At 46.9% G+C, this 22,711-nt stretch overlaps 11 protein-coding genes across 11 annotated transcripts; 7 read left to right on the forward strand and 4 right to left on the reverse strand.

Moving 5' to 3' along the window:
- Positions 1–302: 302 nt before the first annotated feature.
- Positions 303–886, forward strand: ACHE_50289S (transcriptional coactivator p15/PC4 family protein; the record flags this gene model as incomplete). The annotated part of the gene is made up of 2 exons (XM_043279990.1): positions 303–554; positions 650–886. 2 exons carry the CDS (start codon positions 303–305, stop codon positions 884–886), a joined length of 489 nt encoding a protein of 162 aa, XP_043137613.1.
- Positions 887–3,092: 2,206 nt separating this feature from the next.
- Positions 3,093–6,891, forward strand: ACHE_50290S (uncharacterized protein; the record flags this gene model as incomplete). The annotated part of the gene is made up of 4 exons (XM_043279991.1): positions 3,093–3,120; positions 3,183–4,021; positions 4,085–6,641; positions 6,704–6,891. The coding sequence occupies 4 exons, from the start codon at positions 3,093–3,095 to the stop codon at positions 6,889–6,891; spliced, it is 3,612 nt and encodes a 1,203-aa protein (XP_043137614.1).
- Positions 6,892–7,664: 773 nt separating this feature from the next.
- ACHE_50291S (uncharacterized protein) lies at positions 7,665–9,077 on the forward strand (the record flags this gene model as incomplete). The annotated part of the gene is made up of 1 exon (XM_043279992.1): positions 7,665–9,077. One exon carries the CDS (start codon positions 7,665–7,667, stop codon positions 9,075–9,077), a length of 1,413 nt encoding a protein of 470 aa, XP_043137615.1.
- A 246-nt stretch (positions 9,078–9,323) lies between these two features.
- ACHE_50292S (aminopeptidase P family protein) lies at positions 9,324–10,842 on the forward strand (the record flags this gene model as incomplete). The annotated part of the gene is made up of 3 exons (XM_043279993.1): positions 9,324–9,490; positions 9,553–10,585; positions 10,642–10,842. 3 exons carry the CDS (start codon positions 9,324–9,326, stop codon positions 10,840–10,842), a joined length of 1,401 nt encoding a protein of 466 aa, XP_043137616.1.
- A 232-nt stretch (positions 10,843–11,074) lies between these two features.
- Positions 11,075–12,220, reverse strand: ACHE_50293A (uncharacterized protein; the record flags this gene model as incomplete). Its single annotated transcript, XM_043279994.1, has 3 exons — positions 11,075–11,590; positions 11,656–11,791; positions 11,922–12,220. The coding sequence occupies 3 exons, from the start codon at positions 12,218–12,220 to the stop codon at positions 11,075–11,077; spliced, it is 951 nt and encodes a 316-aa protein (XP_043137617.1).
- Positions 12,221–12,732: 512 nt separating this feature from the next.
- ACHE_50294S (bifunctional aminopeptidase/epoxide hydrolase) lies at positions 12,733–15,260 on the forward strand (the record flags this gene model as incomplete). Its single annotated transcript, XM_043279995.1, has 10 exons — positions 12,733–13,194; positions 13,256–13,340; positions 13,400–13,622; positions 13,691–13,808; positions 13,862–13,981; positions 14,044–14,169; positions 14,223–14,236; positions 14,298–14,526; positions 14,583–15,067; positions 15,134–15,260. 10 exons carry the CDS (start codon positions 12,733–12,735, stop codon positions 15,258–15,260), a joined length of 1,989 nt encoding a protein of 662 aa, XP_043137618.1.
- Positions 15,261–15,493: 233 nt separating this feature from the next.
- On the reverse strand, positions 15,494–16,582 carry CBP3 (uncharacterized protein; the record flags this gene model as incomplete). The annotated part of the gene is made up of 3 exons (XM_043279996.1): positions 15,494–16,008; positions 16,129–16,450; positions 16,514–16,582. 3 exons carry the CDS (start codon positions 16,580–16,582, stop codon positions 15,494–15,496), a joined length of 906 nt encoding a protein of 301 aa, XP_043137619.1.
- Positions 16,583–17,084: 502 nt separating this feature from the next.
- Positions 17,085–18,041, reverse strand: ACHE_50296A (TIP41 family protein; the record flags this gene model as incomplete). Its single annotated transcript, XM_043279997.1, has 3 exons — positions 17,085–17,198; positions 17,261–17,651; positions 17,707–18,041. The coding sequence occupies 3 exons, from the start codon at positions 18,039–18,041 to the stop codon at positions 17,085–17,087; spliced, it is 840 nt and encodes a 279-aa protein (XP_043137620.1).
- Positions 18,042–18,462: 421 nt separating this feature from the next.
- Positions 18,463–19,740, forward strand: IPL1 (aurora family serine/threonine-protein kinase; the record flags this gene model as incomplete). The annotated part of the gene is made up of 3 exons (XM_043279999.1): positions 18,463–18,558; positions 18,620–19,543; positions 19,603–19,740. The coding sequence occupies 3 exons, from the start codon at positions 18,463–18,465 to the stop codon at positions 19,738–19,740; spliced, it is 1,158 nt and encodes a 385-aa protein (XP_043137621.1).
- A 314-nt stretch (positions 19,741–20,054) lies between these two features.
- ATP23 (mitochondrial inner membrane protease ATP23) lies at positions 20,055–20,907 on the reverse strand (the record flags this gene model as incomplete). Its single annotated transcript, XM_043280000.1, has 3 exons — positions 20,055–20,282; positions 20,352–20,611; positions 20,676–20,907. The coding sequence occupies 3 exons, from the start codon at positions 20,905–20,907 to the stop codon at positions 20,055–20,057; spliced, it is 720 nt and encodes a 239-aa protein (XP_043137622.1).
- Positions 20,908–21,105: 198 nt separating this feature from the next.
- On the forward strand, positions 21,106–22,637 carry ACHE_50299S (glutamate 5-kinase; the record flags this gene model as incomplete). The annotated part of the gene is made up of 5 exons (XM_043280001.1): positions 21,106–21,184; positions 21,242–21,429; positions 21,485–21,595; positions 21,652–21,747; positions 21,801–22,637. 5 exons carry the CDS (start codon positions 21,106–21,108, stop codon positions 22,635–22,637), a joined length of 1,311 nt encoding a protein of 436 aa, XP_043137623.1.
- Positions 22,638–22,711: the final 74 nt, after the last annotated feature.

Raw genomic sequence — 22,711 nt, forward strand, 5'->3', positions numbered from 1 at the left:
GCTTTGATTCGGGCATCAAATAACACCAGATATCTACACATTATTGAGAAACCTATTGTTTCAATTGATAATCCTCCTCGTACTCTACGTATAAATACCCTTACTGCTATGTATCTGCTATCTTATCTTCACGTGAAACTACGCGGAACGCGTCCAGAGTGGCCGTTATCGATAAGTCATTGACCTCAGCTTTCCAAGCAGCGCTTAATTGAACGAGTCGGTAATAACCAACAATAGTGGCTGTTAGGACCATTTTCACTTGTTTTTTTTTTTTCATTTTTAAAGCTTTTTTAATCTTCATTATGGCTTTCAGATCCAGAAAGCGAACATCAACTGGCGAATTCGTTAATGACGGGGATCAGCCAAAGAGGATGAAGACTGAGACGACAAATAATAATGCTGCCCCTGATTCTCCTAGAATTGATTCCAACGGAGATCCATACTGGGAAATATCTAGAATGCGTCGCGTCACCATATCCACATTTCGGGGGAAAACGATGGTCAACATTAGAGAATACTATGAAAAAGATGGCCAAGAGCTCCCTGGAAAGAAGGTACGTTGTATTTTGCTCTTCGTTGGCTATTCTTCAGGGTCACGCTATGTATGGTGTTGATTGACAACCACTTACATGCCTTTTCTTCATAATAGGGCATCTCTATGCCGATGGACCAATATGCAGCATTCGTCAATTTACTCCCGGGTATAGAAGCTGTACTCAGGGAGAACGGACAGTCAGTTCCGCGTCCGAACTATGACGATACCATTGGCCAATCAGATGGATGTGACGATGAGGATCAGGGCGAAGCTGGCAGTGACCCCGAGAACCCTACGTCTCCGAAGAACGATGAGGCGGCTACAAGCAACGGAGAGGAGGAGGAAGAATGAATTCTGTATTGTAGCTGCAAGGAGCTAGCTACACGGTCTTCCCCCCCCCCCTCTTCTTGGCCCTTGCAGGCTTCCCTCTGCAGTTATCATCATAATATATAATTCACAAGCTGCCAGTCTTATTCCCCTTTCAATTAAGATGTATTGGCCTTCTGGTTCTTGAAGAAAATATAACATGCCATGGTAGCCGGCGTTCCGGGCATCTATGCCTGGCCATCCAAGGCATAATTGGGCTGCAGCCCTGAGAAAAGAGCGTCGCAGTTCTCTTTTTGATAGCCCGAACCCAACACCTTTGATTGGTACTGTAGGGCGTATGCTACAAAGTCGATTTCATGATCTTCTTGTGAGATGTTAATGCTGTCCAGAACTATCCAAGCCGAGAAAACATGTTCCTGACCAACATATACACCCAACATCAGGTGACTCGCCACTGAGTCCTTCATTTCAGCAATATTAGGTTTCTGCACGACTTTTGATGAGCCTGCCAAAAAGTACACAGATATATGACATGCTTGTATATTTATAGCAGAATAGACATCAACCTTGCCCGCGGACTTCTCCCCGGTACTGCAAGGTATATGATATGGGAAGGTAGACTGCAAAGATAAAAGATTCCTAGGGTATGAATAAGCATATAGACAGTACGAGGAGAGCATGTGACCCCGAAGTCAAAATAGCTACGGAGAATATATTTAATTAAGATTGGCACCTGGGGAGAGAAATAGTGTTGATATGTATATGATAGGGATAGAGAAAAGAGAGAGAAAGAGACAGCCCTACCAGTTAGTTTCCCTTAAATCTCCGAAGTTCGGTACGAATTACAGACAATACAGGTAATTTATAGAATTACCAAACACGCCGAATCTTTTGCGAGGAACAACTGCATATTAAATAGGCCACGAGGATTGTTAAATTATCTTGCAGCAATAATACTTGTACTTGTATATACGTGGGTGTACTACACAATGCTGTACTGGTTTTACACAATCGTACTCCGTACTCCGTAAGTAACTCTGTAGCTTCTGATTGGTCAAAATGGTTGATATGATCTGCTCCGTGGCTACTAAATACAAAATGGGGTGAGTTCCTTGCAGTCCTCACTAACAGGAATAATACCCCTTTTCTCTTTAGTTGCTCCAATAATATTTTGTACATTGACATAGTACAATACATAGTACAGAGTGTATCAAGCAATATGTGTTACCCTGTGTATTCTGTATCAGTACTCCGTATTCAGGGTCTTTCTGCAATCCTCCTTATTGGGAATTCAATTTGCATAGCTATTGTTTTGCACCTCCTTTCAGCAGGCGCATTGTTTATATACTTGTAATTGAGAACCGGTTATTTTACTTTTTTAGCCCTGCGCAATATTCTTCGTGGGTGCTATCCCTACCAGCCACCCCGCACACAGTCTCCCCTGACCAGACCACGGAATACAGATTGGTACGTACGCCCGCACTGGGCCTGTCCACGGACCACCCCTGATCCCATCATTATTCACTACTTGTGATTTTTTTTTTTTACTGGCACCTTTGTCCACTGGGAGACTCTGCGACTGATCATTTCCATCCTCCCCAGACATTGGGGTATAGGGGCGCAAATGTACCTATTCAGCCTCTAATAGACTCGATTTGTTTGCAACTGGAGCCCCGCTCGCGTCTGACCCCGGAGATAATAGAGGGAGAAGCATCGCCGGTTCTTTTTAGGGTCAAACTGAATTGGCAATTGTCCTTCTAACAACAAAGATCGAATCGGTTGACTGCATGGGATTTTAGTTATTATGGGTTGTGCTTAAACGACACCAAACGAAGCCGATGCTCACCCCGTTTGCAGGAAGAATGCGCCTTCATTATTAGATACCATTCGGGACATTTGCAAGTTCGACCGGAAACAATGCGCTGAAGCGAGTGATGACCGACAGGGACAGCCAGACGACCCGGCTTACACAATATCCTATACGGATCTCACGACTTCTTGATACCTCCCCCGCCTTCGTTGACCTATCCTCGAAGAATAAGCATTATACTTATATCCGCGCACGACGGCTTTTTTTTTTTTCCCGGTCCCCTGAGAGTTTGACTCGCACGATATCGCAGCTGTCGCAGCTAGACCGAAGACTGGAATATAATACTGGACACGCCGATTTCCCCCAAATGCTCCATACAAATACGACTACAGTAGATGCAGTCGGTATTGATCCAAACATATGTCGCCAGATCGTACATCTCCGTACAGTATGAAGAGAGCGATTCCCCACTATACTCTGATTCGCAAAGAAAGCTGATAGGTGTTTCAGAACCAGACTGTTCAGGACAGGCTTCGAAATTGGGTACATCAACACCGTCGATTGTCAGGTCAGTGTCGACACGTAGAGCCGACACTCCGCCGACTAGTCCAGGTGATACCGGAGCCGTTCGAGAGGGCCTGGGCAATTTGAATCGCTGGTCCCAGTCAACTGCTTCCAACAAGAGCCCTCCCCGCTACGCTGGCCATCATCGGGGAAGCTCTAGAATATCTGATTACGACGATCTTAATCCGCCCAAAGGCCACGTGAGCCCGACAAAGAAGACCCCTTTCCGACACTCACCCCAAATTACTAGCATATCTGTGAACGCCAACGACCAACTAGCCGAGCATCATACCACGAAGCTATATAGCAACACCCGTCCAGGATCGGGTGTGCAGCCCACCATTAGTATCCCGAACACCGTACTATCACGATCCGCCCACGCATCTGTCGAGTCGACCTCAACTTTCGCGAGTTTGTTTCACGATCCGTGGAAGAAGGGCCAGGACCTTGGCTTAAATAGCTCTGAAGTTGATACGTCTAGTCACCGCGTCAGCCCTATATCGCAGGCATATAGCAAAGAAATGGCAGCAAACAGCCCATCAACTGAAGAAAACCCATCTCCCTTTGCGGACACAGAAACATATAAGGGTAAACATCAGCGAGGCCAGTCCCAAAAAACGATGCTATCAAAAGCTCTCCAGAAAGCAAATACGGCCGTGCTCCTTGACAATGCAGCGAATTTTGAAGGAGCGATGGATGCATATAATGATGCCTGTTACTTGTTACAATTGGTAATGCTCCGTAGCAATGGGGGCGAAGATGAGAAGCTAAAGCTCCAGGAAATCGTATGCTTCCCCTAATCATAACTTGAATCGCGAGAATCGTTGTTTATAGGCTAACTTCACTAGCGTGATACCTATATGATTCGAGTTACCGAACTAGAGCGCATGGACTTCTCAGTTCGAGAATCCGGCGGCAAAGCCCTCCCTGAACGTCCACTCAGCCAGGAATCGGATGATGGTTTGTTTCACCCGCGTGAAGAGGACTACGACGAAACGTTCTCTGGCAATAGTATAAGCCCTCGGCAGCATCCGTCTGAACTTTATAGTGATAATGAGATCTCAGAGGAGCCACGAACGGTAGCCTTTGACCAAATCCCACCAAGGCGCCAGTCTTTGCTACCCTCTACATTTAACGATAGCCTGGAACCCAGAGGGCAATACAACCGTCCGCAGTCCCAATCATCGTGGCACCAATCCCGAGATGGGAGTTGGGAAGGGAAAAATCACGCAGCGGATAGCGGCTCTCCATTCACACTCTCCCCAACACGAAATCTCTCGATGGCATCAGATATAGAAGGCAATCACGCCTATCTTTCCCGTTATTCTGAGCTGCCGTTGCCTGGAATGGACGCTAAGGATACAAATGAGTCAACGTCCTGGCTCGATACTATTGACGAATCTGGCGCTTCTTCACCGTCATCTTTGCGCTCCAAAAGGTCGTCTGCGTATTTACGAGAACGGACGAGTCGCCTCCTTAGCCGTGGCACCGAAGCAGAATTTGATGCTGCCTTGGACGCAGCGGTCGAGGCGGCTTATGATGAAGGCTTAGAACCGGCAATAGATATAGATGACGGCAGTGCTGCTGACGATATCGTAGCCAATGCGCGCAGAAATGTTGAATTGGCGAAGCAAAGAGTCAGAGAAGCAGAGCGAGAAGCAGAAGTTGCCATGACTCGCGGTCGAGAGATGCGCCATTTCCAAGAGCATGCTATGCTTGGCCAACCCAATAACCTTGATCGGGAATATCTTGATGAGGAGGCAGAAGAGGAAGAGCGTCTATTGGAAGAGATGACCATGGGATATATCATGGACGACTTCGAGTTTGACGTTCAGTCTAAATCTGCCCTTCCTAGACAATCGGATTCAAGCAGTTTCTCTGGTAGGACTTGGGAAAGCTCAGCAGCTTCTAATAACACGACGGCCGGAGCGGCCCTTTCTACGCTTGCGGAAGACAGGGCCTTAACATCGGCGGCAGCTAAAAGACAATCAAACACGCTACCCCTTGCACAACCTGCTCCAGCAATTTCATCCATAGCCCCCGACCAGTCGCCCGGATCAAGCGTGCGAGAACGGAGATTGTCGGGCCGGGATTCGAAAGAATTGAAGATCGATACAAGCGCCCAATTAAGAGATGATTCTGACGCTTTGGCTTTGGAGTCATCAATTAGTCAATTAACTAGCAGACCTTTACCGCTTCCGAAAGATGAGCGCCAGACAAGCCTGTCAAACAATGTGAATCAGAATCTGGATCCGGCTTCCGCATTGCGTACTGGCATGAATTCAGACGACCGAAATGTCTCCATTGGATCTCTTTCTGAGGGAACATCGACAAGCATCGGCCTAAGCAAAGCCCTAACTCAAGAAGATGAAGAGGACACAAGCACTGGGCTCTCGACCGTATTGTCACCAACACGGACGATTGGAAAGGTGCCTTCCGCGCCCGACAACCTGGGGAAGCAAAACGCAAGTTCGAAAGCATTTCGAGTAAGAAATGTGTCAGTACCAGCCCCCGATCTAACCACGGATTCGCCTGGTACACCATCAAGCAGCATGTTTCCAACTTTGGATATTCAGAAAGGAATGGCAACCGGAACAGTTCCTATTCTACCGACTCCGACGGGTGCGAACTTCACTCCAAATGGCTTACCGAGCGATGGCCTCTACCTATTTGACAGTCATATACATTCGCCAACTCAACCTGGTTTTCCTAATACTATGGTTGCCAATCATCCTGCTCCCCTTGAGCCATGCCCCGAATCATTTCTCTTGCGCCCTTTCTGGTTGATGAGATGTATATATCAAACAATCGCTCATCCCAGCGGTGGCTACTTATCGACGAAGTTATTTATTCCACGCGATGCCTGGCGGGTCAAGAATGCAAAAATCAAGGCGTTGGAAGAAAAGGTGTCTAGCTGTGATTTGCTGACGGCAGCGCTCCTCAAATTATCGCAGGTCGACATGTACGATGCTGATGCTGTTTTGGAGGAAATGCAGTCGTTCGAAAGTGTTCTTGACCAGGTACAGACTGCCCTGTCAAAGAAACTAGGCAGCGAAGTTGGTGTGCAAGGTGCTATGCCGTTGTTCAAGATGTCACCAGTCTCGGATGATACGATGGGTACTACGGACACGTTACCATTCAAGGCTTCAAACGGACCCAGTACGAAATCCTATTTGTCTTCGTGGCGTAAACTGCGGTCTAAAAACTCGGGATTTGGCTCCGCCGCGGCGCCGCCTAACTCAAAGGAAACCAGCAAAGACAACCTGACTATCAACACTCTTCCCATGACACCGACACCGACCACACAACCAACCAAGCGCAATGTAACGCAATTGCAGTTCAATGGACCCAATGCCAATTACGTGGGTGCTTTGGCGCGGCTCTGCGACGCTGCTCAAGCTATAGGTGAGCACCTGTGTTCAAGATCAAGACTGCTCATGAGACTGACCGGCGGAATTTTCTTTTAGATCAAATCGCTCAGCAGGTGGAAGATCCAGGTCTCAAGCATTCCTCGCCAACCCTTGTTGGCTTGGAGTTGAGTACGCGACATGCTGCAGAGTTTTTTGGCTTTTATATTTGCCGATTTGTTCTGAACGATATTGGATTGTTGCTTGATAAATTTATCAAGCGTGGTAGTGAATGGGTGCTCACCTGAGTGGCTGTTGATACTAGTGGCTTTCTTTTCCTTGTCTATCCCTAATCGCTTTCTTTTCTTGTCTTTTTTCGTTTTCTTTTACCTAACTTGTTTTCTCTAATATTCTGGGGGGTTCTGAGATACCAATTTTTGCTTCATATAACTTCGTGGAGTTGATGAGAGTCATGCCCTATACTGATATTTCATCATGTACAGAAATGCTTATGCCTGCTGTTTCAAGATTGTGCCGTTTTATTTCCTTTTTTTTTTCCCTCTTTATTAATTGATTGCTATATTTATTGAGCTGTACATAAGTCTAGACTTTTTCAATGTGCAAGTGCAAATCTTCAGATCTTCATACATGTACAGCCTCGAACTTTTGATGAACTGAGACTTACCATGTACTATGTAGAATCTGTCCCACTGCCCAGTGCCTTTTAGGGCAAATGACGTTATCCATCTTGTCCGGAGAAAAAAAAAATCGGCAACATTCATCTTGGTTTAACGCTACGCTGGATTGGTCCGATACACGTACGTGTAGAGCGGCACGCGTCGCCGCCACCAAAACAAACGCGACACCGTGCTCTGCACATCAAACCATATCGTACAGTCGACTCAATTTCGCCTCAAATATTGCCTGATTTAATATCATATGGGTCCTATTTGCGACTAATGACCTGATTAGTTCATTGTTTTGGATCCCCGAACGCCTAGTGGTTTATATTACACGGAAAGTCCATCGATATAACCAGACCTTTTCCTTAATACCTTCTGGAAAGGACTCATTTACGACAATGCCACGACCAGCTATTAGACGAAATCGCAAGGCCCCGCAAAACTCTGCGAAACAGACCACGAATCATCAATCGGCTTCTGGTAACGATAACCTCGAATCTGCAATTGCTTCGGAATTGCCCTCGAATCACGGCGAAAATGTGGACAACGCCTCGCATCCGATCGATGGCGCCGAAGCGATAACTATGGCGCAACAAATGAAAAACCAGACCCCTATGTCTAAAACGCATGAACAGGCAATCGAATCGTCGCCGATGGGCGAAGGTACAGCGACAGGCAGTCGGCCTCCCACGAGAGCCCGTGGTTACTCATCAACTCTTTCCCTCGCAGGGCGAAAGGGTGATATGAGCTCGAAGGTTCCGGGGACGCCCGCTTTCGAAAGTTCAGTCCTGAGCAATTTCAGAAGGAGAGCTCGGCAGCCTAGTATTCTCCAGATGATGCAAACAGAAAATGGCTCCTCTGACCTCGATGACGATGATTTTCTTGGCGGATTGAGCCCAGAAGACGAATCCACACCTTTGAATGTTTCTCGTGGGAAATCGTTGATACTAAAGAATGCCGCGTCTCCATCTGCGGAATTCTTATCCCCATCTAGCGACAAATCGCGCAAGCGGAAACGAGCGCCAGAGGAACTCCAAGTTCCCCAATCACCTTTGAATGTAGTAGAGAGCACGCCTATCGGCTCTCCAGATCGTTGGACACAAGAAAATGAAGCACACGACCGCACCGATACACCTCAGCCGGTGATATCCCCTGAAGCATTCTGTCAGACAGTGGTGCCGCCTATGAGCAGCAGCGCACCCCAAAGTCCTGCACGTATTGATTTGGCCCTGGCAGAACGAGAGTCACCTGTAACATTAGAGAGCACGAAGGAACCCAGTGGGCGATTAAATGCGCAAGGACACCTCTCCACAGCGGATCTTCAAAGTAAACTGCTTCCTCGGCGGCGTCAACGGCGGCGCAGGCACAATGATTCCGATGTCTCCAACGATGACGACAAATCCGACGACGACGACGAGTTGAATTACTTGCCTTCTAGAAAACCGATGAAATCGCGAGGGAAACAAACAGACTCGCCGAATCCATCGAAAAATACGCGAACCAAGCCTACAAAACAGAAGAAGCCACTGTCTAAACCTTCTAAAAGAGGGATCACATACTCTTCGGCAACTCGAACGCCAGATGTTGACAAGGAAAATCAACCAGATGACATGTCGTCGCCTCTCTCATCAGCTCTTGACTCAGATGCATTCGGCTCAGATGTCTCGATCTCAAAATCCACCGATAAAGGAGATTTCATGAGCGAGGAACTAAGATTACAGGCAAAGAAGTTTGCGGAAGTTGATAATTGGCAGATGGAATTTGAGGATGTAATTAGTACCACGGGCAGCCAGGGCAGTCCATTCAGATAGGCGAACAATCCCCTGCCTCTCTTTTTTTTCCGGCAGTAAATATCATTTTCCTTAACCATGTATTCCTATTTGCATATTTACAATGTGTTGAGCCTCCGTCATAGGAGGATCATTTCTTTCCCGGCAGTAGCCGGGGCGCTCTGCACGTCACTCGCAGCACCCCGCACTCGAACCCCGCGATTGCCAAACTTCCACCAACATCCTATCCATCTCAAGACATATTCAGGGTCTCAAGTGGTTCCGAAAATGTCATCGCTGGACGCTATTCTGGCAGGCAAATATCCTGCCAAAGCGCATGCGCGCAGAGTTGCTGGATATCTTCAAGAACGAGGTTATGGTGGTTCTGGTGTCATCTACTTGGAAGCGCAAAAGACTCGCCTCATTGAAGACAATGATGAAGCAATGCCATTCAGGTAATTCCGCTCTTCCTGTACGCCACGCTAATGTATGGAAGATTCTGACCTTGTGACCCCAGACAACGTCGTTTCTTCTACTACCTTTCCGGGTGCTTGTTGCCGGACTCGCGCTTGACATACGACATCAAGTCCGACAAGTTGACCCTATACATCCCTCCCATTGATCCCGATGAAGTAATCTGGTCTGGCCTCCCAATGTCTCCTGCCCAGGCACAGAAGCTGTACGATGTTGACCGTGTACTCTCGACGTCTGAGGTCAATTCTACTCTTGCCTCAATTGCCTCGGCTCACAATGGCAAGGCGGTTGCGTTTGCGATTGCAGACCAGATATCGGACGATATAAAGTTTCAGAACTTTGCTGAGACGAATCTTTCCGCGCTGAAAGGTGCGATTGAGCTTACTCGCATCATCAAGGATGGATATGAGATTGCTCTTTTGAAGAAAGCGAATGATATTTCTGCCAAGGCTCATATTGCTGCCATTGAAGCGTCGAAGACAGCAACCAACGAGCGTGAGATTTATGGAGCTTTTATTGCAAAGTGCATCGCCAATGGCTGTACTGAGCAGTCCTATCACCCCATCGTTGCATGTGACGAAAACGGCGCTACCCTTCATTACCTAAAAAATAACGATGTCCTTGTGGACCCCGTCACCAAGCAACGCAAAAACAATGTACTCATCGATGCTGGTGGTGAGTACCGCGCGTACTGCGCTGATATCACTCGTGTCTTCCCTTTGTCAGGGAAATTCATGCCTGAGACACGCCAAATATATGAGATTGTTTTGCAAATGCAATATGAGTGTATCGCAGAACTGAGAGATGGCGTCCAATGGGAAGATGTCCATGCACTGGCGCACCGCATTGCGATAAAAGGCCTGCTGAAGCTGGGTATTCTTCGAGGATCCGAGGATGAATTGTTCGAAAAGCGAGTTAGCGTGGCATTCTTCCCGCATGGCCTCGGACATTATCTTGGAATGGACACCCACGATACGGGCGGAAACCCCAACTATGATGATAAAGACCCTATGTTCAGATATCTTCGTGTGAGAGGCAATTTGCCTGCGGGGTCCGTTATCACTGTTGAACCAGGAGTAAGACAACCCTTTTCTTGCTTTCCAATATGGTTGTTAACAATTCTTCCGAACAGATTTATTTCTGCCGATTTATCATCGAACCTTTCATCCACTCTCCTGAACTTAAACAGTACATTGATACCGAGGTATTGGAACGTTATTGGAAAGTCGGTGGAGTGCGCATTGAGGATAATGTTCACATCACCAGAGATGGCTATGAGAATCTGACCACGGCACCGAAAGCTATTGAGGAAGTGGAAAAGTTGGCTATGTAGAATGATGAACTAACGATTATTACCCAGTCTATATCAAAATGTTGCATGATCTGATACTCAGCCCTTAGTATAGTGCATGGTTGCTACTTACAGACCAATTCAAAATTCCACCTGATGTCCCAGGTGTTTGGCCCAAAGAACGAGAGACTATATCAATAACAGTAGACCATTTACATCAAAATGCCTGTCCAGTACGGAGTAGTGCAAAAATGACTAGGTTCCATTCAGTCAGTTACTGACCACCCCTTTGTCGCTTTCTTCCGCTTGTACGGGTCCCCAATTCGGGTTCAATCTTGTTGTCCTGGCTACGTTTTTCTTTGTTCTCGAGCACGAGCGCAAGAACATCATAAGAGAACTCGGGCACATCAAGACACAGCCCCTTGAATTCCTCTTCCACGCCATGTCGCAATACATGACTTCTGGTGGCCCAGAAATTGGCGATAGGTTTGCGGAGCGTGACATCATCAATAGAAGTGTGCGTGTAGACATAGCGGGCATATTCGATTTCACCGCGAGGAGTACTGCTGACGCGATGGATTTTGGTGTGAGCGAGTACCTTCAATGCCGGTATCCCGAGCTTCTCCGCTAGGGTGTAAACCCGCGCATGCTTCAATAATTGTTCCCCACTGTCATCGGAGTCCTTTGCATCTTGACCCTCAGTCGGTTTCGAAGTATAGTCGCGCGTATATTGGAATTGCAGAAAGCACCCAAAAGCATCCACGTGCTCATCAGGTAGTTCAATTCGCCGCTGTGAAATGATCACATCAATGCCAGGAGGTTTCTAATGTCTCAGCAAAGTAATACAGAACATACCGGTTCAGACTCGCTGCATTTGTCAACCATCTCTGCAAGGAAAGGTGACTCTAGCAGCAGAGTTTGATGAGCTGTCAATGTGGTTTCGTTTTCGCCCTGATCAACAATGATTTCGACAATTGGCGATGTTAGGTAGCTGTTATTGAGTAAGCAGATTTGTTCTATGAGCAGAGGACGATAATACTGTCATGTAGGTGCAATTGATGAAGCATGAACAGAAGAAGTATTGTAGCAGCAGGGACACAGAAAAGCTTGCATCTCCTTACTTGAGAAATCCGAGACCCGAATTCTTTTTTGCTGCCGTTGGCGCGTCTGTAGGCTGCGCATTTGATGCAGTGGGTGCTTTGAAGTCTTGTGCCGTGTCTAGGTGGCCACCGTTCGCTGTGGAATCGCGTATGTTATCCATTTCCACCTCTACCTCTTGGCCCTGGACCTGGCCCTGGTTTTCGTCAAAATTCTGTGGGAGGTTCTGGGTGGTTTGAGTGTTCGGAATGTCCTGCGCGTTTTGTGCGGTTTCAGGGGCTTGGGTGGTTTCAGCAGATAGTTGCAATTGAGAGGCATCCATTGCGCAAGTTAAAGTCGATAGCAGTTGTAAGGATGTTTCGTGAGAGGAAATTAGATTCGCGATGGCCGAAGAGGAATTCGAGCTATGGATTGGCGTCCTTCAACCTTGCTTTCAATTTCCATCGTTAAAAGAGGGCAAGTCAAATAAAGTATAAGTAGAAGTGTAATGGTTCGCAAAATGGGTAGCTAAAGCAGTGAAAGAGCAAGCAAGCGGGAATAAACCAAATAGACCCGTCGAAGCTGTCATGCGAATGCTTTATGCTATGTATTACGGTATTCTCCCTTTAGCCTTCGTCTGGCAAGAACCCAAAAGAATTTGACCACCGGGTTTCATTATCAATTTGGTCAGTAGCCATGTCTACATCATGTTCAGATATCAATTGCTGCTGAAAGGTGCATAAATACCTCACAATACGGTATTTTACATGTAAAGGAGATACGCGTGATTCCCCAGGTCAATTACATATTTGTACTTCGTAGGCTCTGCCGGCCAGAAGACGCACATATCCATCTATGGTACTTTCACCTTTGCCTCATCTTTTACGGGTCAGCTTCTCTCTTCGAGGCTCGATTCGCGCAAGTGTACCGTCCATTTACCCATCTATCGCTGTTCAAATTCGCTGGATTGTCCCTCGAGGCCAAAGACGAAGTATGGCAACAATTATCAACTCTCCGCGGGATCCAAATACTCTCAGCAATTATAATAACTGGATTTCGACTCACATTACTGCAAACTTTGACATCCTCTTTGACCAGAAGAAGTTGGCGGGAAATGTTGTTCACCGGCTCAAATCAATCACAGATGCCCAATCCCAGGATGTTATCCTAGATGCCAACCATCTCGACATTGGTGATGTCAAGGTCGATGGCAAGCAATCTCAATGGGAACTACTACCGCCTTTGGAATCTTACGGCACGGCGTTGAAGATCAAGCTTGATCATGCTGTGAAGCTCGACGAGACTATCGAGGTCGATGTACGTCATTTATTCCGAATGGTCATGATGTTCGCTTTCAACGTTAACCTGTACAAAATAGATCTCAGTGAGGACCACGGAGAAGTGCACAGCCTTGCAATGGTTGACACCTGCTCAAACCTCAAACAAAAAGTATCCTTATATGTGTAAGCTGACATTGTCCCTGTGCCTAGGCAGAAGCAACCCCACTGATGTATACTCCAAGTCTCTCAATGCCAGGCTATTCATGCTCGCTCTATTTTCCCGTGTCAGGATACACCTGATGTCAAATCTACTTTGGATTTCAACATTACATCACCCCATCCGGTGATCGCGAGTGGCTTGCCAGTTCGTGATTCACCACCGGCATCACAGCCGGGTGGGAAGTCTCTGTATCGCTTCCACCAGAAAGTGCCAATTCCTAGTTATCTCTTTGCATTAGCTAGTGGGTACGCAAATTACATACATGCTTTATACATGCCTGTTCCCATACAAGTTGAGACTGATGCTCGCATAGGGATATTTCGGAAGCCACCATTGGTCCTCGGAGTGTGGTAGCAACGAGCCCTGACAAAGTCGAAGAGTGTAAGTGGGAGCTTGAAGCGGACACAGAAAAGTTTATCAATGCAATTGAAGTATGCCTGACAGATTTCCCCATTCGAACGGTCACTTGCTCACTCAGATACAGAAAATCGTCTACAATTATGCATGGGGCGAGTATAATGTGTTGATCCTGCCTCCAAGTTTCCCATATGGTGGCATGGAGAATCCTATCTTTACATTTGCCACTCCTAGCATCATTTCAAAGGTACCCCAGAATGTCCTTAAAATTCATTTGGAAATTGGATAACAATTTCTCTCTCATCATAGGATCGGGAGAATGTGGATGTAATCGCCCACGAACTCGCTCATAGCTGGAGTGGGAACCTCGTTACCAATGCTTCATGGGAACATTTTTGGCTCAATGAAGGTTGGACTACTTACCTCGAAAGAAGAGTAGGTAAACGCTCAATCTGCATTTCCCCAACTAATCTGCTGACCAAATCAAGATTCTAGGTGCAGTGTGAGTAATTGAGAATAGTTGAAAATGGTCAAGGTAATTAATCTTTGCTGACTCCTGCTAGCCACGGGGAGCCCTATCGTCATTTCTCGGCCATAATAGGCTGGAAGGCTCTTTCTGATTCCGTGGAGCACTTTGGACGGGACCATGAATTTACCAAACTGGTCATCGACCTGAAAGGAAAAGACCCAGACGATGCATTTTCAAGCATCCCATACGAAAAGGGCTTTAATTTTCTCTTTCATCTCGAAACCCTTCTCGGAAAAGCCAAATTTGACAAGTTTATCCCCCATGTATGTCGGTTCTCTTTCCCTCCATTCCTAGTACGATCTGCTAAATTGCTTCCCAGTACTTCACAGTGTTCAAAGAAAAATCTCTCGATTCCTATGAATTCAAGACAACAATCTTGGATTTCTTCCAGTCTGACCCTGACGCTTCCAAGTTGTTGAATGATCTTGAATGGGACAAATGGTTTTATGCGCCGGGCTTGCCTCCCAAGCCCCAGTTTGATACATCGCTTGTCGATGTTGTTTATGAGCTTGCTGAGAAATGGCAATCACTGCCTGAATCGTCCTTCAAGCCACAGGCAAGTGACATCGAAGGCTTGACAGCGAATCAACTTGTGATATTTCTGGAGCAGGTGCTTCTTTTCGAGCAACTCAAACCCGATCTGACTAAACTTATGGGCGAAGTCTACGGTCTATCCAAGAGCGAAAACATTGAGGTTGCCAACTTATATTTCCAGGTCGGGCTAAAGGCCGGAGATGAAAGCGTTTTTGGGCCAACAGCAAACCTGCTAGGCAGAATTGGGCGAATGAAATTCGTGCGACCCTTGTAAGGACATGATAAACCAGAGACCCTCTACGCGGAGAAGATTTACCAACTAATCTTACTTTATAGATACCGGAATCTCCAAAAGGTTAACCGCACGCTTGCCATCGAGACTTTTGAGAAGAACAAAGACTTCTACCATCCCATTTGCCGTGCGATGGTCGAAAAGGACCTGTTTGGTAAGAAAGACAATTAAGTTAGGCGTAGAAAAATTACATAGTGGAGGGGAAACTTATTTCAATCTCTCGATTAATGTTTCCAGTCCATTCTTCGTAAATCAAACTACGTGACTTATGCTTGTACAGGATATTGAACAATGGTTGAATAAGATAATTAATAAAACAGCTGACTGAATGTAAAGTAGTGTGTCCAACATCCAGCCGTACACCTTTTAGTTTAGCAGATGATGGCACTTGGTGGTTTTGTAATTTATCGCTTTGCATTGACCAACTTCTTATCCAACTCGGAGTATCCAAATATGCCAGGCTTCCCGTTCCTGTGTTCCAGGGTCAAGATTAGATCGCCCTCGGTCACCTGGGAGAGTTCCGACAGTACTCGCCGCATATAGGCCACGACGCAAGCAATCTTGGTCCAATCCATGTCTTTACCATCCGGTCCAGTATAACTCGCTTTCCACAAGTTCCTCCAGACAGCAGCTCCAAGCACCGCATCGCCCTTGACAAGGCCCTCATCATAAGCCGCAAGAACTCCCCGCCACTGAATGAAAAGGTCCTTGAGAAATTTATTCCGAATCGCCCGGCTGGTGATGCCATGGAGGACATCCATGCGCTGTTCGGCGTTATGCGAGAAGTGATCGATCAGATGGCGGGAATATGTCTGTACACTCTCATGAGATGGCAGCGCGCGCAGTCGAACCGTCAATAGATACATGTGCAGAAATGTTACTTGCGACCACGTAGAGAAAGTTGGGGCGAGACTCAGTTCTAATTGGGACGAGGCCGCCTAAATTAGCTCATGGAACATCTTCAGGAACGGGTTCACGGTTCACATCTCAAACTGATAGTCCGCATGTTTAAAAGCAATGCCATAGATCTAGAACCAACCTTCATACCACCATCCTTCCCCAACGCCGAGATCCTCACCCCCTTCAGTCTTTGGAACCTGTGCGCCTTTTTGCGACAATTGAGGTATTCTGTAATCGGCCTGGCGCGAGCAAGCCTCGAACAACTTCTGTGTCAATCCATACGCGACATAGGTTTCTGCTGTGGTGCCAGGACGGGGCAGTATGGCCTTCGCCAATCGAGAGGCTCGACGGCTTTGCATCGACGGCGTGTGAGAGTGAAACAACCGGTTTGCATTATCTAAGGAGCACTTCGAATGCGACGCTAGTGTGGTGTAGTTTCGGGAAGTAATCATATGCGTTGGCTGCACCCACGGTCAGTTTGAGAGATCAAGCTTGTCGGGTTATATATCAATTGCTTGGTGTACCTGAAGCCATGAACACTGAGCTTTGCATAGTCCTCGCACATAAGGCGAGCCCAATGACTTTGATGCCATTTTGAGAAATGTACAAATATAATTTGTGTCGCACTGGTCCAGTATGTACTCCAATATGATTTCATTCTTTTTCTCGACGCCGACGCCGCCTTGGTTTGCAGTGTTTGTCAATCTCTGAACTTCAAAAGGATGCATTCCCATTGGACCGTCTTTTCACTCTTTAGATAACTATTTAATACTGCTCGAAAACGTAATACATATGTACGAAGCATGGTGATTGTATTCTACATGATATCTGCGTAACCAGGTTGGAACTTTACGTTCATGGTATATGCTCAACTGTTCTCATGGTACGACACAGCACGTGCTTCCTGTTGTTCATAAAGATGGTCGTGTCAGCCTGGATGTAGTGCCCAAATAGGCGTGATCATTGATCCTTTATCCTTTTCGACTTTGTATCCGAGTCTCTTTTGTCAGGCTTCTAAAGACTCCACCAACAGCTACAATCAGGTCACTCCGTTGAGTTTGGTGGAAGGTTAAGCTGCTGCTAGATGTTGCACCATTACTCCCCTAATGACACTCGCTCTAAATGCCTTTCAACAAGAGGAAGTTTATCGGAAAGTTTGTTTGCATCCCTCAAAGCGGCCGGAACATCGTCTCGTGTTGTTGCCAGGGTCTTCAAAGTGTCAGTGCACTTCATGTGCTGTTTCACTTTCCCTATTCGAATATGCCTCTTACCTGTCTGACTTTCTCATATTCACATTCTTTGGTTTGATATTCTCTAATCACCTCCATGGTTTCGAAGTCGACATATACCCTTGTGTCACGAAGTCGGAATAGAACATTGTCAAGCCTCATAAAAAATCTCATTAGTAGGAGGAGTCTGTCTGGCATGACGCGAATCTTGCATGATAGCATAGTAATCCCATTATCAGCCAGTTCATCCTCATACAGGATCACTTCATCAAAGAACAATATTGGATCTGGGCGCTTTAATAAATCGATCGGGATTTGTTTGGTTGTCTCTTCAAATTGTCGACAATTAGGACGGACAGTGCCCTTATAGTCTGTAGTGTAGGACCAGTCAAATGGTTTGACAACCTCATTGATGCCTTCGTGTGTTATTTCTCTGGAATAATTGTCAGTGTCGAGGAATTGTATGCGCGACAACCTATATCCCGCACCTGCTTTTCTGCCATTCCTTCGAATATGCCACCTTAAGCATCGATTCACCAGTCTTATCGACACGATCCAGCGCATCAAATGCATTGAAGGTAATTCCCCAGCCCGTTTTCTCGTGCTCAATCTTGACAAAATTATCCCCAAAGATCATTTCAGGTGGCGCAATCCCAAGATTTTGTGCCATTTCTTCGATGGGCTCGGCTTTCAGAATCGGCAATTTCTGTGTGCTTATCCTAAAGCCCTTGATCGAGGTCGAATCCGGCTTCTGTGAACTAGGAGGAACCACTGCCGGGTTGCGTATGGTATGGGCAGGACCAGTACGAATGTTGAAAGCCATGTCGCATCGACTAAATGGTGGTGAACCACGCGGGAAAAGATTAATCTGCTGCTTGAATGATCAAGTGACCAGTAAATTGAATTGTCGACGAGTTGCGCATGTCATGAATGGCCGATTCTTATCAATAGCATCTTCCCCGAGCGATACCCCGCGGAGGTCGGAGAAAGAGGCGGCCCGTTCCGTTGCCTGGGTGATGCGCAAGGAACTGCGCCGATAAACAGCCGCTGGGAGCTGTTCTTTCTCGCAATTTGACCTTCTCGACACAACCACGCAAACTCGCCAAACAACCATCCCTCACCCCCTTTTTTTGTCGACAAATATTGAAGCTCTGGGATGAGTATTCTGTAAAGAAGGAAGCACTTGACCATCGCAATTGCCTCTTTACCATCTTCAAAATTCATTGACACTTCTCACCACAACCATGGCTACCAAGACGCTGGAAGCTCGTTTTGAGCATCTTTCTGTGAAAGATGAAAACGATTCTAGCGGCAATGGCAGCTATTATTCAAAGCAGAAGGTACTGATTGAGCGAATGTAATTAAATATGCAGGACCAACCTGCTAATCTTGTCTGTCCAGGGCCCCCATTCTACAGCCACGTCCCTATCAGGTCTCGGGTCCACTGCGCAGCTGAATAACAGCTCAAACCGGTCAAATCTACTGAAGCTCGCTTTGCAAAACACCAATGACAACAGGATCAACGCAACGAGTGCCGCCGGCTCGTCCCCTGTCAAGCGCAACGCAGATGAAAATGAAGAGCAGTCCCACGAGCAGCCTTCGCCAAAAAAACTTCACCTTGGAATGTTCGAGATTGGTAAGCCCTTGGGCAAGGGAAAATTTGGCCGAGTCTATCTGGCCAAGGAGCGTTCTTCCGGGTTCGTTTGTGCACTTAAGGTCCTTCACAAGTCCGAATTGCAACAAGGAGGGGTGCAAAAACAAGTTAGGCGCGAGATCGAGATCCAGAGCAACCTTCGTCACCCGAACGTCCTGAGGCTCTATGGACACTTCCATGATAGCAAGCGGATTTTCCTGATTCTGGAATTCGCAGGCCGAGGCGAATTGTACAAACATCTTCGAAAGGAACACCGTTTTCCTGAGTGGAAGGCTGCACATTACATTGCCCAGATGGCTGCGGCGCTGAAATACCTCCACAAGAAGCATGTTATGCACCGTGATATCAAGCCGGAAAATATATTAGTTGGAATTCACGGTGAAATCAAGATCAGCGACTTCGGCTGGAGTGTCCACGCGCCGAACAACAGGCGGCAAACCATGTGTGGCACGCTCGATTATCTGCCCCCGGAGATGCTTAAGCCAGGCTCTCAAGACAATTACTACAACGAAAAGGTCGACCTATGGAGCTTGGGCGTGTTGACATATGAATTTCTTGTCGGAGAGGCACCATTTGAGGATACCCCAGTTATGACACAAAGGCGGATTGCAAGAGCGGATATGAATGTTCCTTCCTTCGTGAGCCCCGAGGCGAAGGATTTGATCAAGCGAGTATGTGCTCCCCCTATAATCCTGTTTTCATGACACACTTATCAGCTAACACATTCTAGCTTCTCGTGCTTGATCCTGAAAAGCGAATCACGCTTGACGAAATCCAACGACACCCCTGGATCGTCAAACATTGTGTAAAGGACGACGGAGTTGCGAAACGGAGTTCTGGTTCTTCATCAAAGGACGGTAAAGCATGAAAGCACATTGCTTGGAGTGAAATTGGTATATGCATTGCCGGGGTTACTGGCGTTTCTTCCCTCTTCTTTGATCCGGCTTATACGGAGTTTGGTTGCTTGGGCATACTGGTGTTTCGATTGATATTCTATTGTCTCTATTTTCCTCTTCTTCAGGAGTTTGGAAGCTTCCAGGATATGGTGTCATGTTGATATTTCTTTCTTCTCAGACTTTTTATCATCAAATCTAATACAATTCAAAAGGAAAAGAGAGGTATAATAAAACAATCGTAGAATGGAACGGCTGATGTAGAGAGGCGGGGAATCATATGTTCGCGTCACCGATAGATTTCATCGAAGGGTCGTGTGTCTCTGAAGCAACTATCCCAAACTTCATTGACAACTTTTTGCGCATGGGCTTCGTCTTTGCAACTAGGTCTTGCCCTCACGGATAGAACAGCTCTTCTCCGAACGCATTCTTGATGTTGTTGTGTGAATTTCCACTGGCCTCGCCTGAAAAACTCTCGCGCCCATCTGCATTCGCCGCTAAGCGAACTGGCTCGAATCTATGGCAGAAAACGTTAGCAAATCTCCCGCCTGCCACCGTTTCCGCTCCCTTCCTGATAATTTCTCACCTCTGTGCAAGCTGCATGCCTCAGGTTGTCGGTCCAGTCGACTTTGAATCTTAAGTGATCATAGGCATGCACCATTTCATGTGCCATTGTATCCTCCAGATGCCCCTGGTCCTTCATTTCATTTGCACATATCAGAATACCGTATTCAGGATCGAAACCACCCGCCTTCCTGTTTGTGCATCGACGGCAATAGATGTTGTGATTGTGAAGGTCGCCTCCGAGTTGTCGGATATTGTCGCTCAAATAGCGAATGACGGGACCTTCAACCGTATGTCTTAGCTGCTGTTCAACCAAATTACCACAGAAAATGATATTATGACTTACTGTATTGTAGAAGAAAGTTGCGCTGCTCCTCGCAACGATTGCAATCAGCAGTTTCATTCCGGATATCTCGCGCAACACGGAATTGTTCCTTTCCTTCGTCTGTCATCTTGCCCGTTAAGACCGAAAAGATATTGCGCCATTGTGTCCAGGTATCATCTCCGGGAATATAACCATTATCTGCACTGCGCTCCGGATGTGAAGCTGGAGCAGACGACTGCGAAGGGTCTGTCATTCTGGCGCTGATTGGACTTACGAGGGCTTGAATTAAGACCGATCCCCAAGATGTTCCGCCGAGTCTCTCCGCATTGGCGGTAATTGATGGCAGAAAACAATCACTCCGATTTTCTGAAGGACGACCGAGTAGTTTGCGGGAGATGAAGAGAGGGATATTGTCTCTTTATTATACAATACCACTTTTTGATGGAATCCGATGTGTGTTGAGAATCGGATATCAAGCGAGGTTGGCATCATGAAGGCCTCTGACCGTCTCACCGTTGTTATCAAACTAGGTGCGGGGACTCGTATCGAACGGGTTGTACGCAGTGCATTGGCTTACTTTTGAACAGGCACAAGCTCTATCGTTGATGAAAAGACCCATGAGCCCATCCTCTCTATCCTTTCGTTGATTGTTGAAACGGCCGCCAAACTTCACCGGGATGGTCACAATGTTGTCCTCGTTTCATCCGGCGCCGTTGGTGTAGGGTTGCAACGGATGGATATAGAAGAAAGACCGAAGAATCTGCCTCGCGTCCAGGTATTTATGGCATATTCAGTATCATAACTATGGCTTTACTGACTGAAGCTGTCAGGCACTCGCAGCTGTCGGTCAATGCAGGCTCATGAGTCTCTGGGATGCACTCTTTTCGCATCTTCGTCTCCCTGTGGCACAGATTCTGTTGACAAGGAGCGATATCGCAGATGTAAAGCACCAGAAGTTTTGGGTTTTGTCTTCATTATGCTCTAACAGATGGTACAGAGAACGCAATATGTCAATGCCCAGAATACTTTCTCACAATTGTTCGACATGGGAGTGATTCCAATTGTCAACGAGAACGACACACTGGCCGTTTCCGTATGTGATCGGTGCCCGCATTCTCTTCGGCTACTTGTTCTAATTTTACGTAGGAAATCAAATTCGGTGATAATGACACATTGTCGGCCATCACAGCGGCCATGGTCAAAGCTGACTATCTATTCTTGATGACTGATGTGGATTGCCTTTATACCGCTAATCCACGCACAAACCCCGATGCAAGGCCCATAGAAGCGGTTACGGATATCTCTTCCCTGGAAGCAGATGTTTCTTCTGCAGGCTCTTCCCTGGGAACTGGTGGCATGAGCACAAAGATCATTGCTGCAAAACTGGGGACAAGTGCAGGTGTCACCACAATTATCACCAAGAGCTCGAAGCCCGGAAATATTCATGAAATTGTAAAATATCTTCAAAGGATTCGGCAGGAGTTCTCTGAAGGGGGCGCTACGGCTGATAGCGATCTCCATATGACAACTCAGGAGCCGCCATCACCCCCTCCGCTTCACACCCGGTTCCTTCCTTCAGATAGCCCTATCCAGTCACGGTCATTTTGGCTGCTCTACGGCTTAAAACCTCATGGGACTATCTATATTGACAATGGTGCATATCATGCGCTCCAAACCAAAGCGGGTCTTCTCCCGGCTGGTGTATTGGGTGTGGAAGGTCATTTTGCGCAACAGGAAGCAGTGCGATTGATTGTGGTAGAGAAAATCTCCCCTGATGCTTTAAATGGCGAATTCCTTCATCACTGGCAAGAGCCGAAGGAAGTTGGCCGTGCTTTGGTCAATTACAGCAGCGTCGAGGTTGCTCGTATCAAGGGCCACAGAAGCACCCAGATTCAATCCCTCCTCGGTTACGCTGATAGCGAATACGTCGCATTGCGCGAGAATATATCCTTCTTCAACCACGAAGATTCGCCTCGGCGGTAATATTATACTGGTGGGAAAGTCTGCCGGTGGGAAAATCAGTCGCCTGGTGTCGTTTTAGGAAGGGCATTTTTGTT

This window comes from Aspergillus chevalieri, chromosome 5, assembly GCF_016861735.1.
Source record: "Aspergillus chevalieri M1 DNA, chromosome 5, nearly complete sequence".
Lineage (NCBI taxonomy): Eukaryota > Fungi > Ascomycota > Eurotiomycetes > Eurotiales > Aspergillaceae > Aspergillus > Aspergillus chevalieri.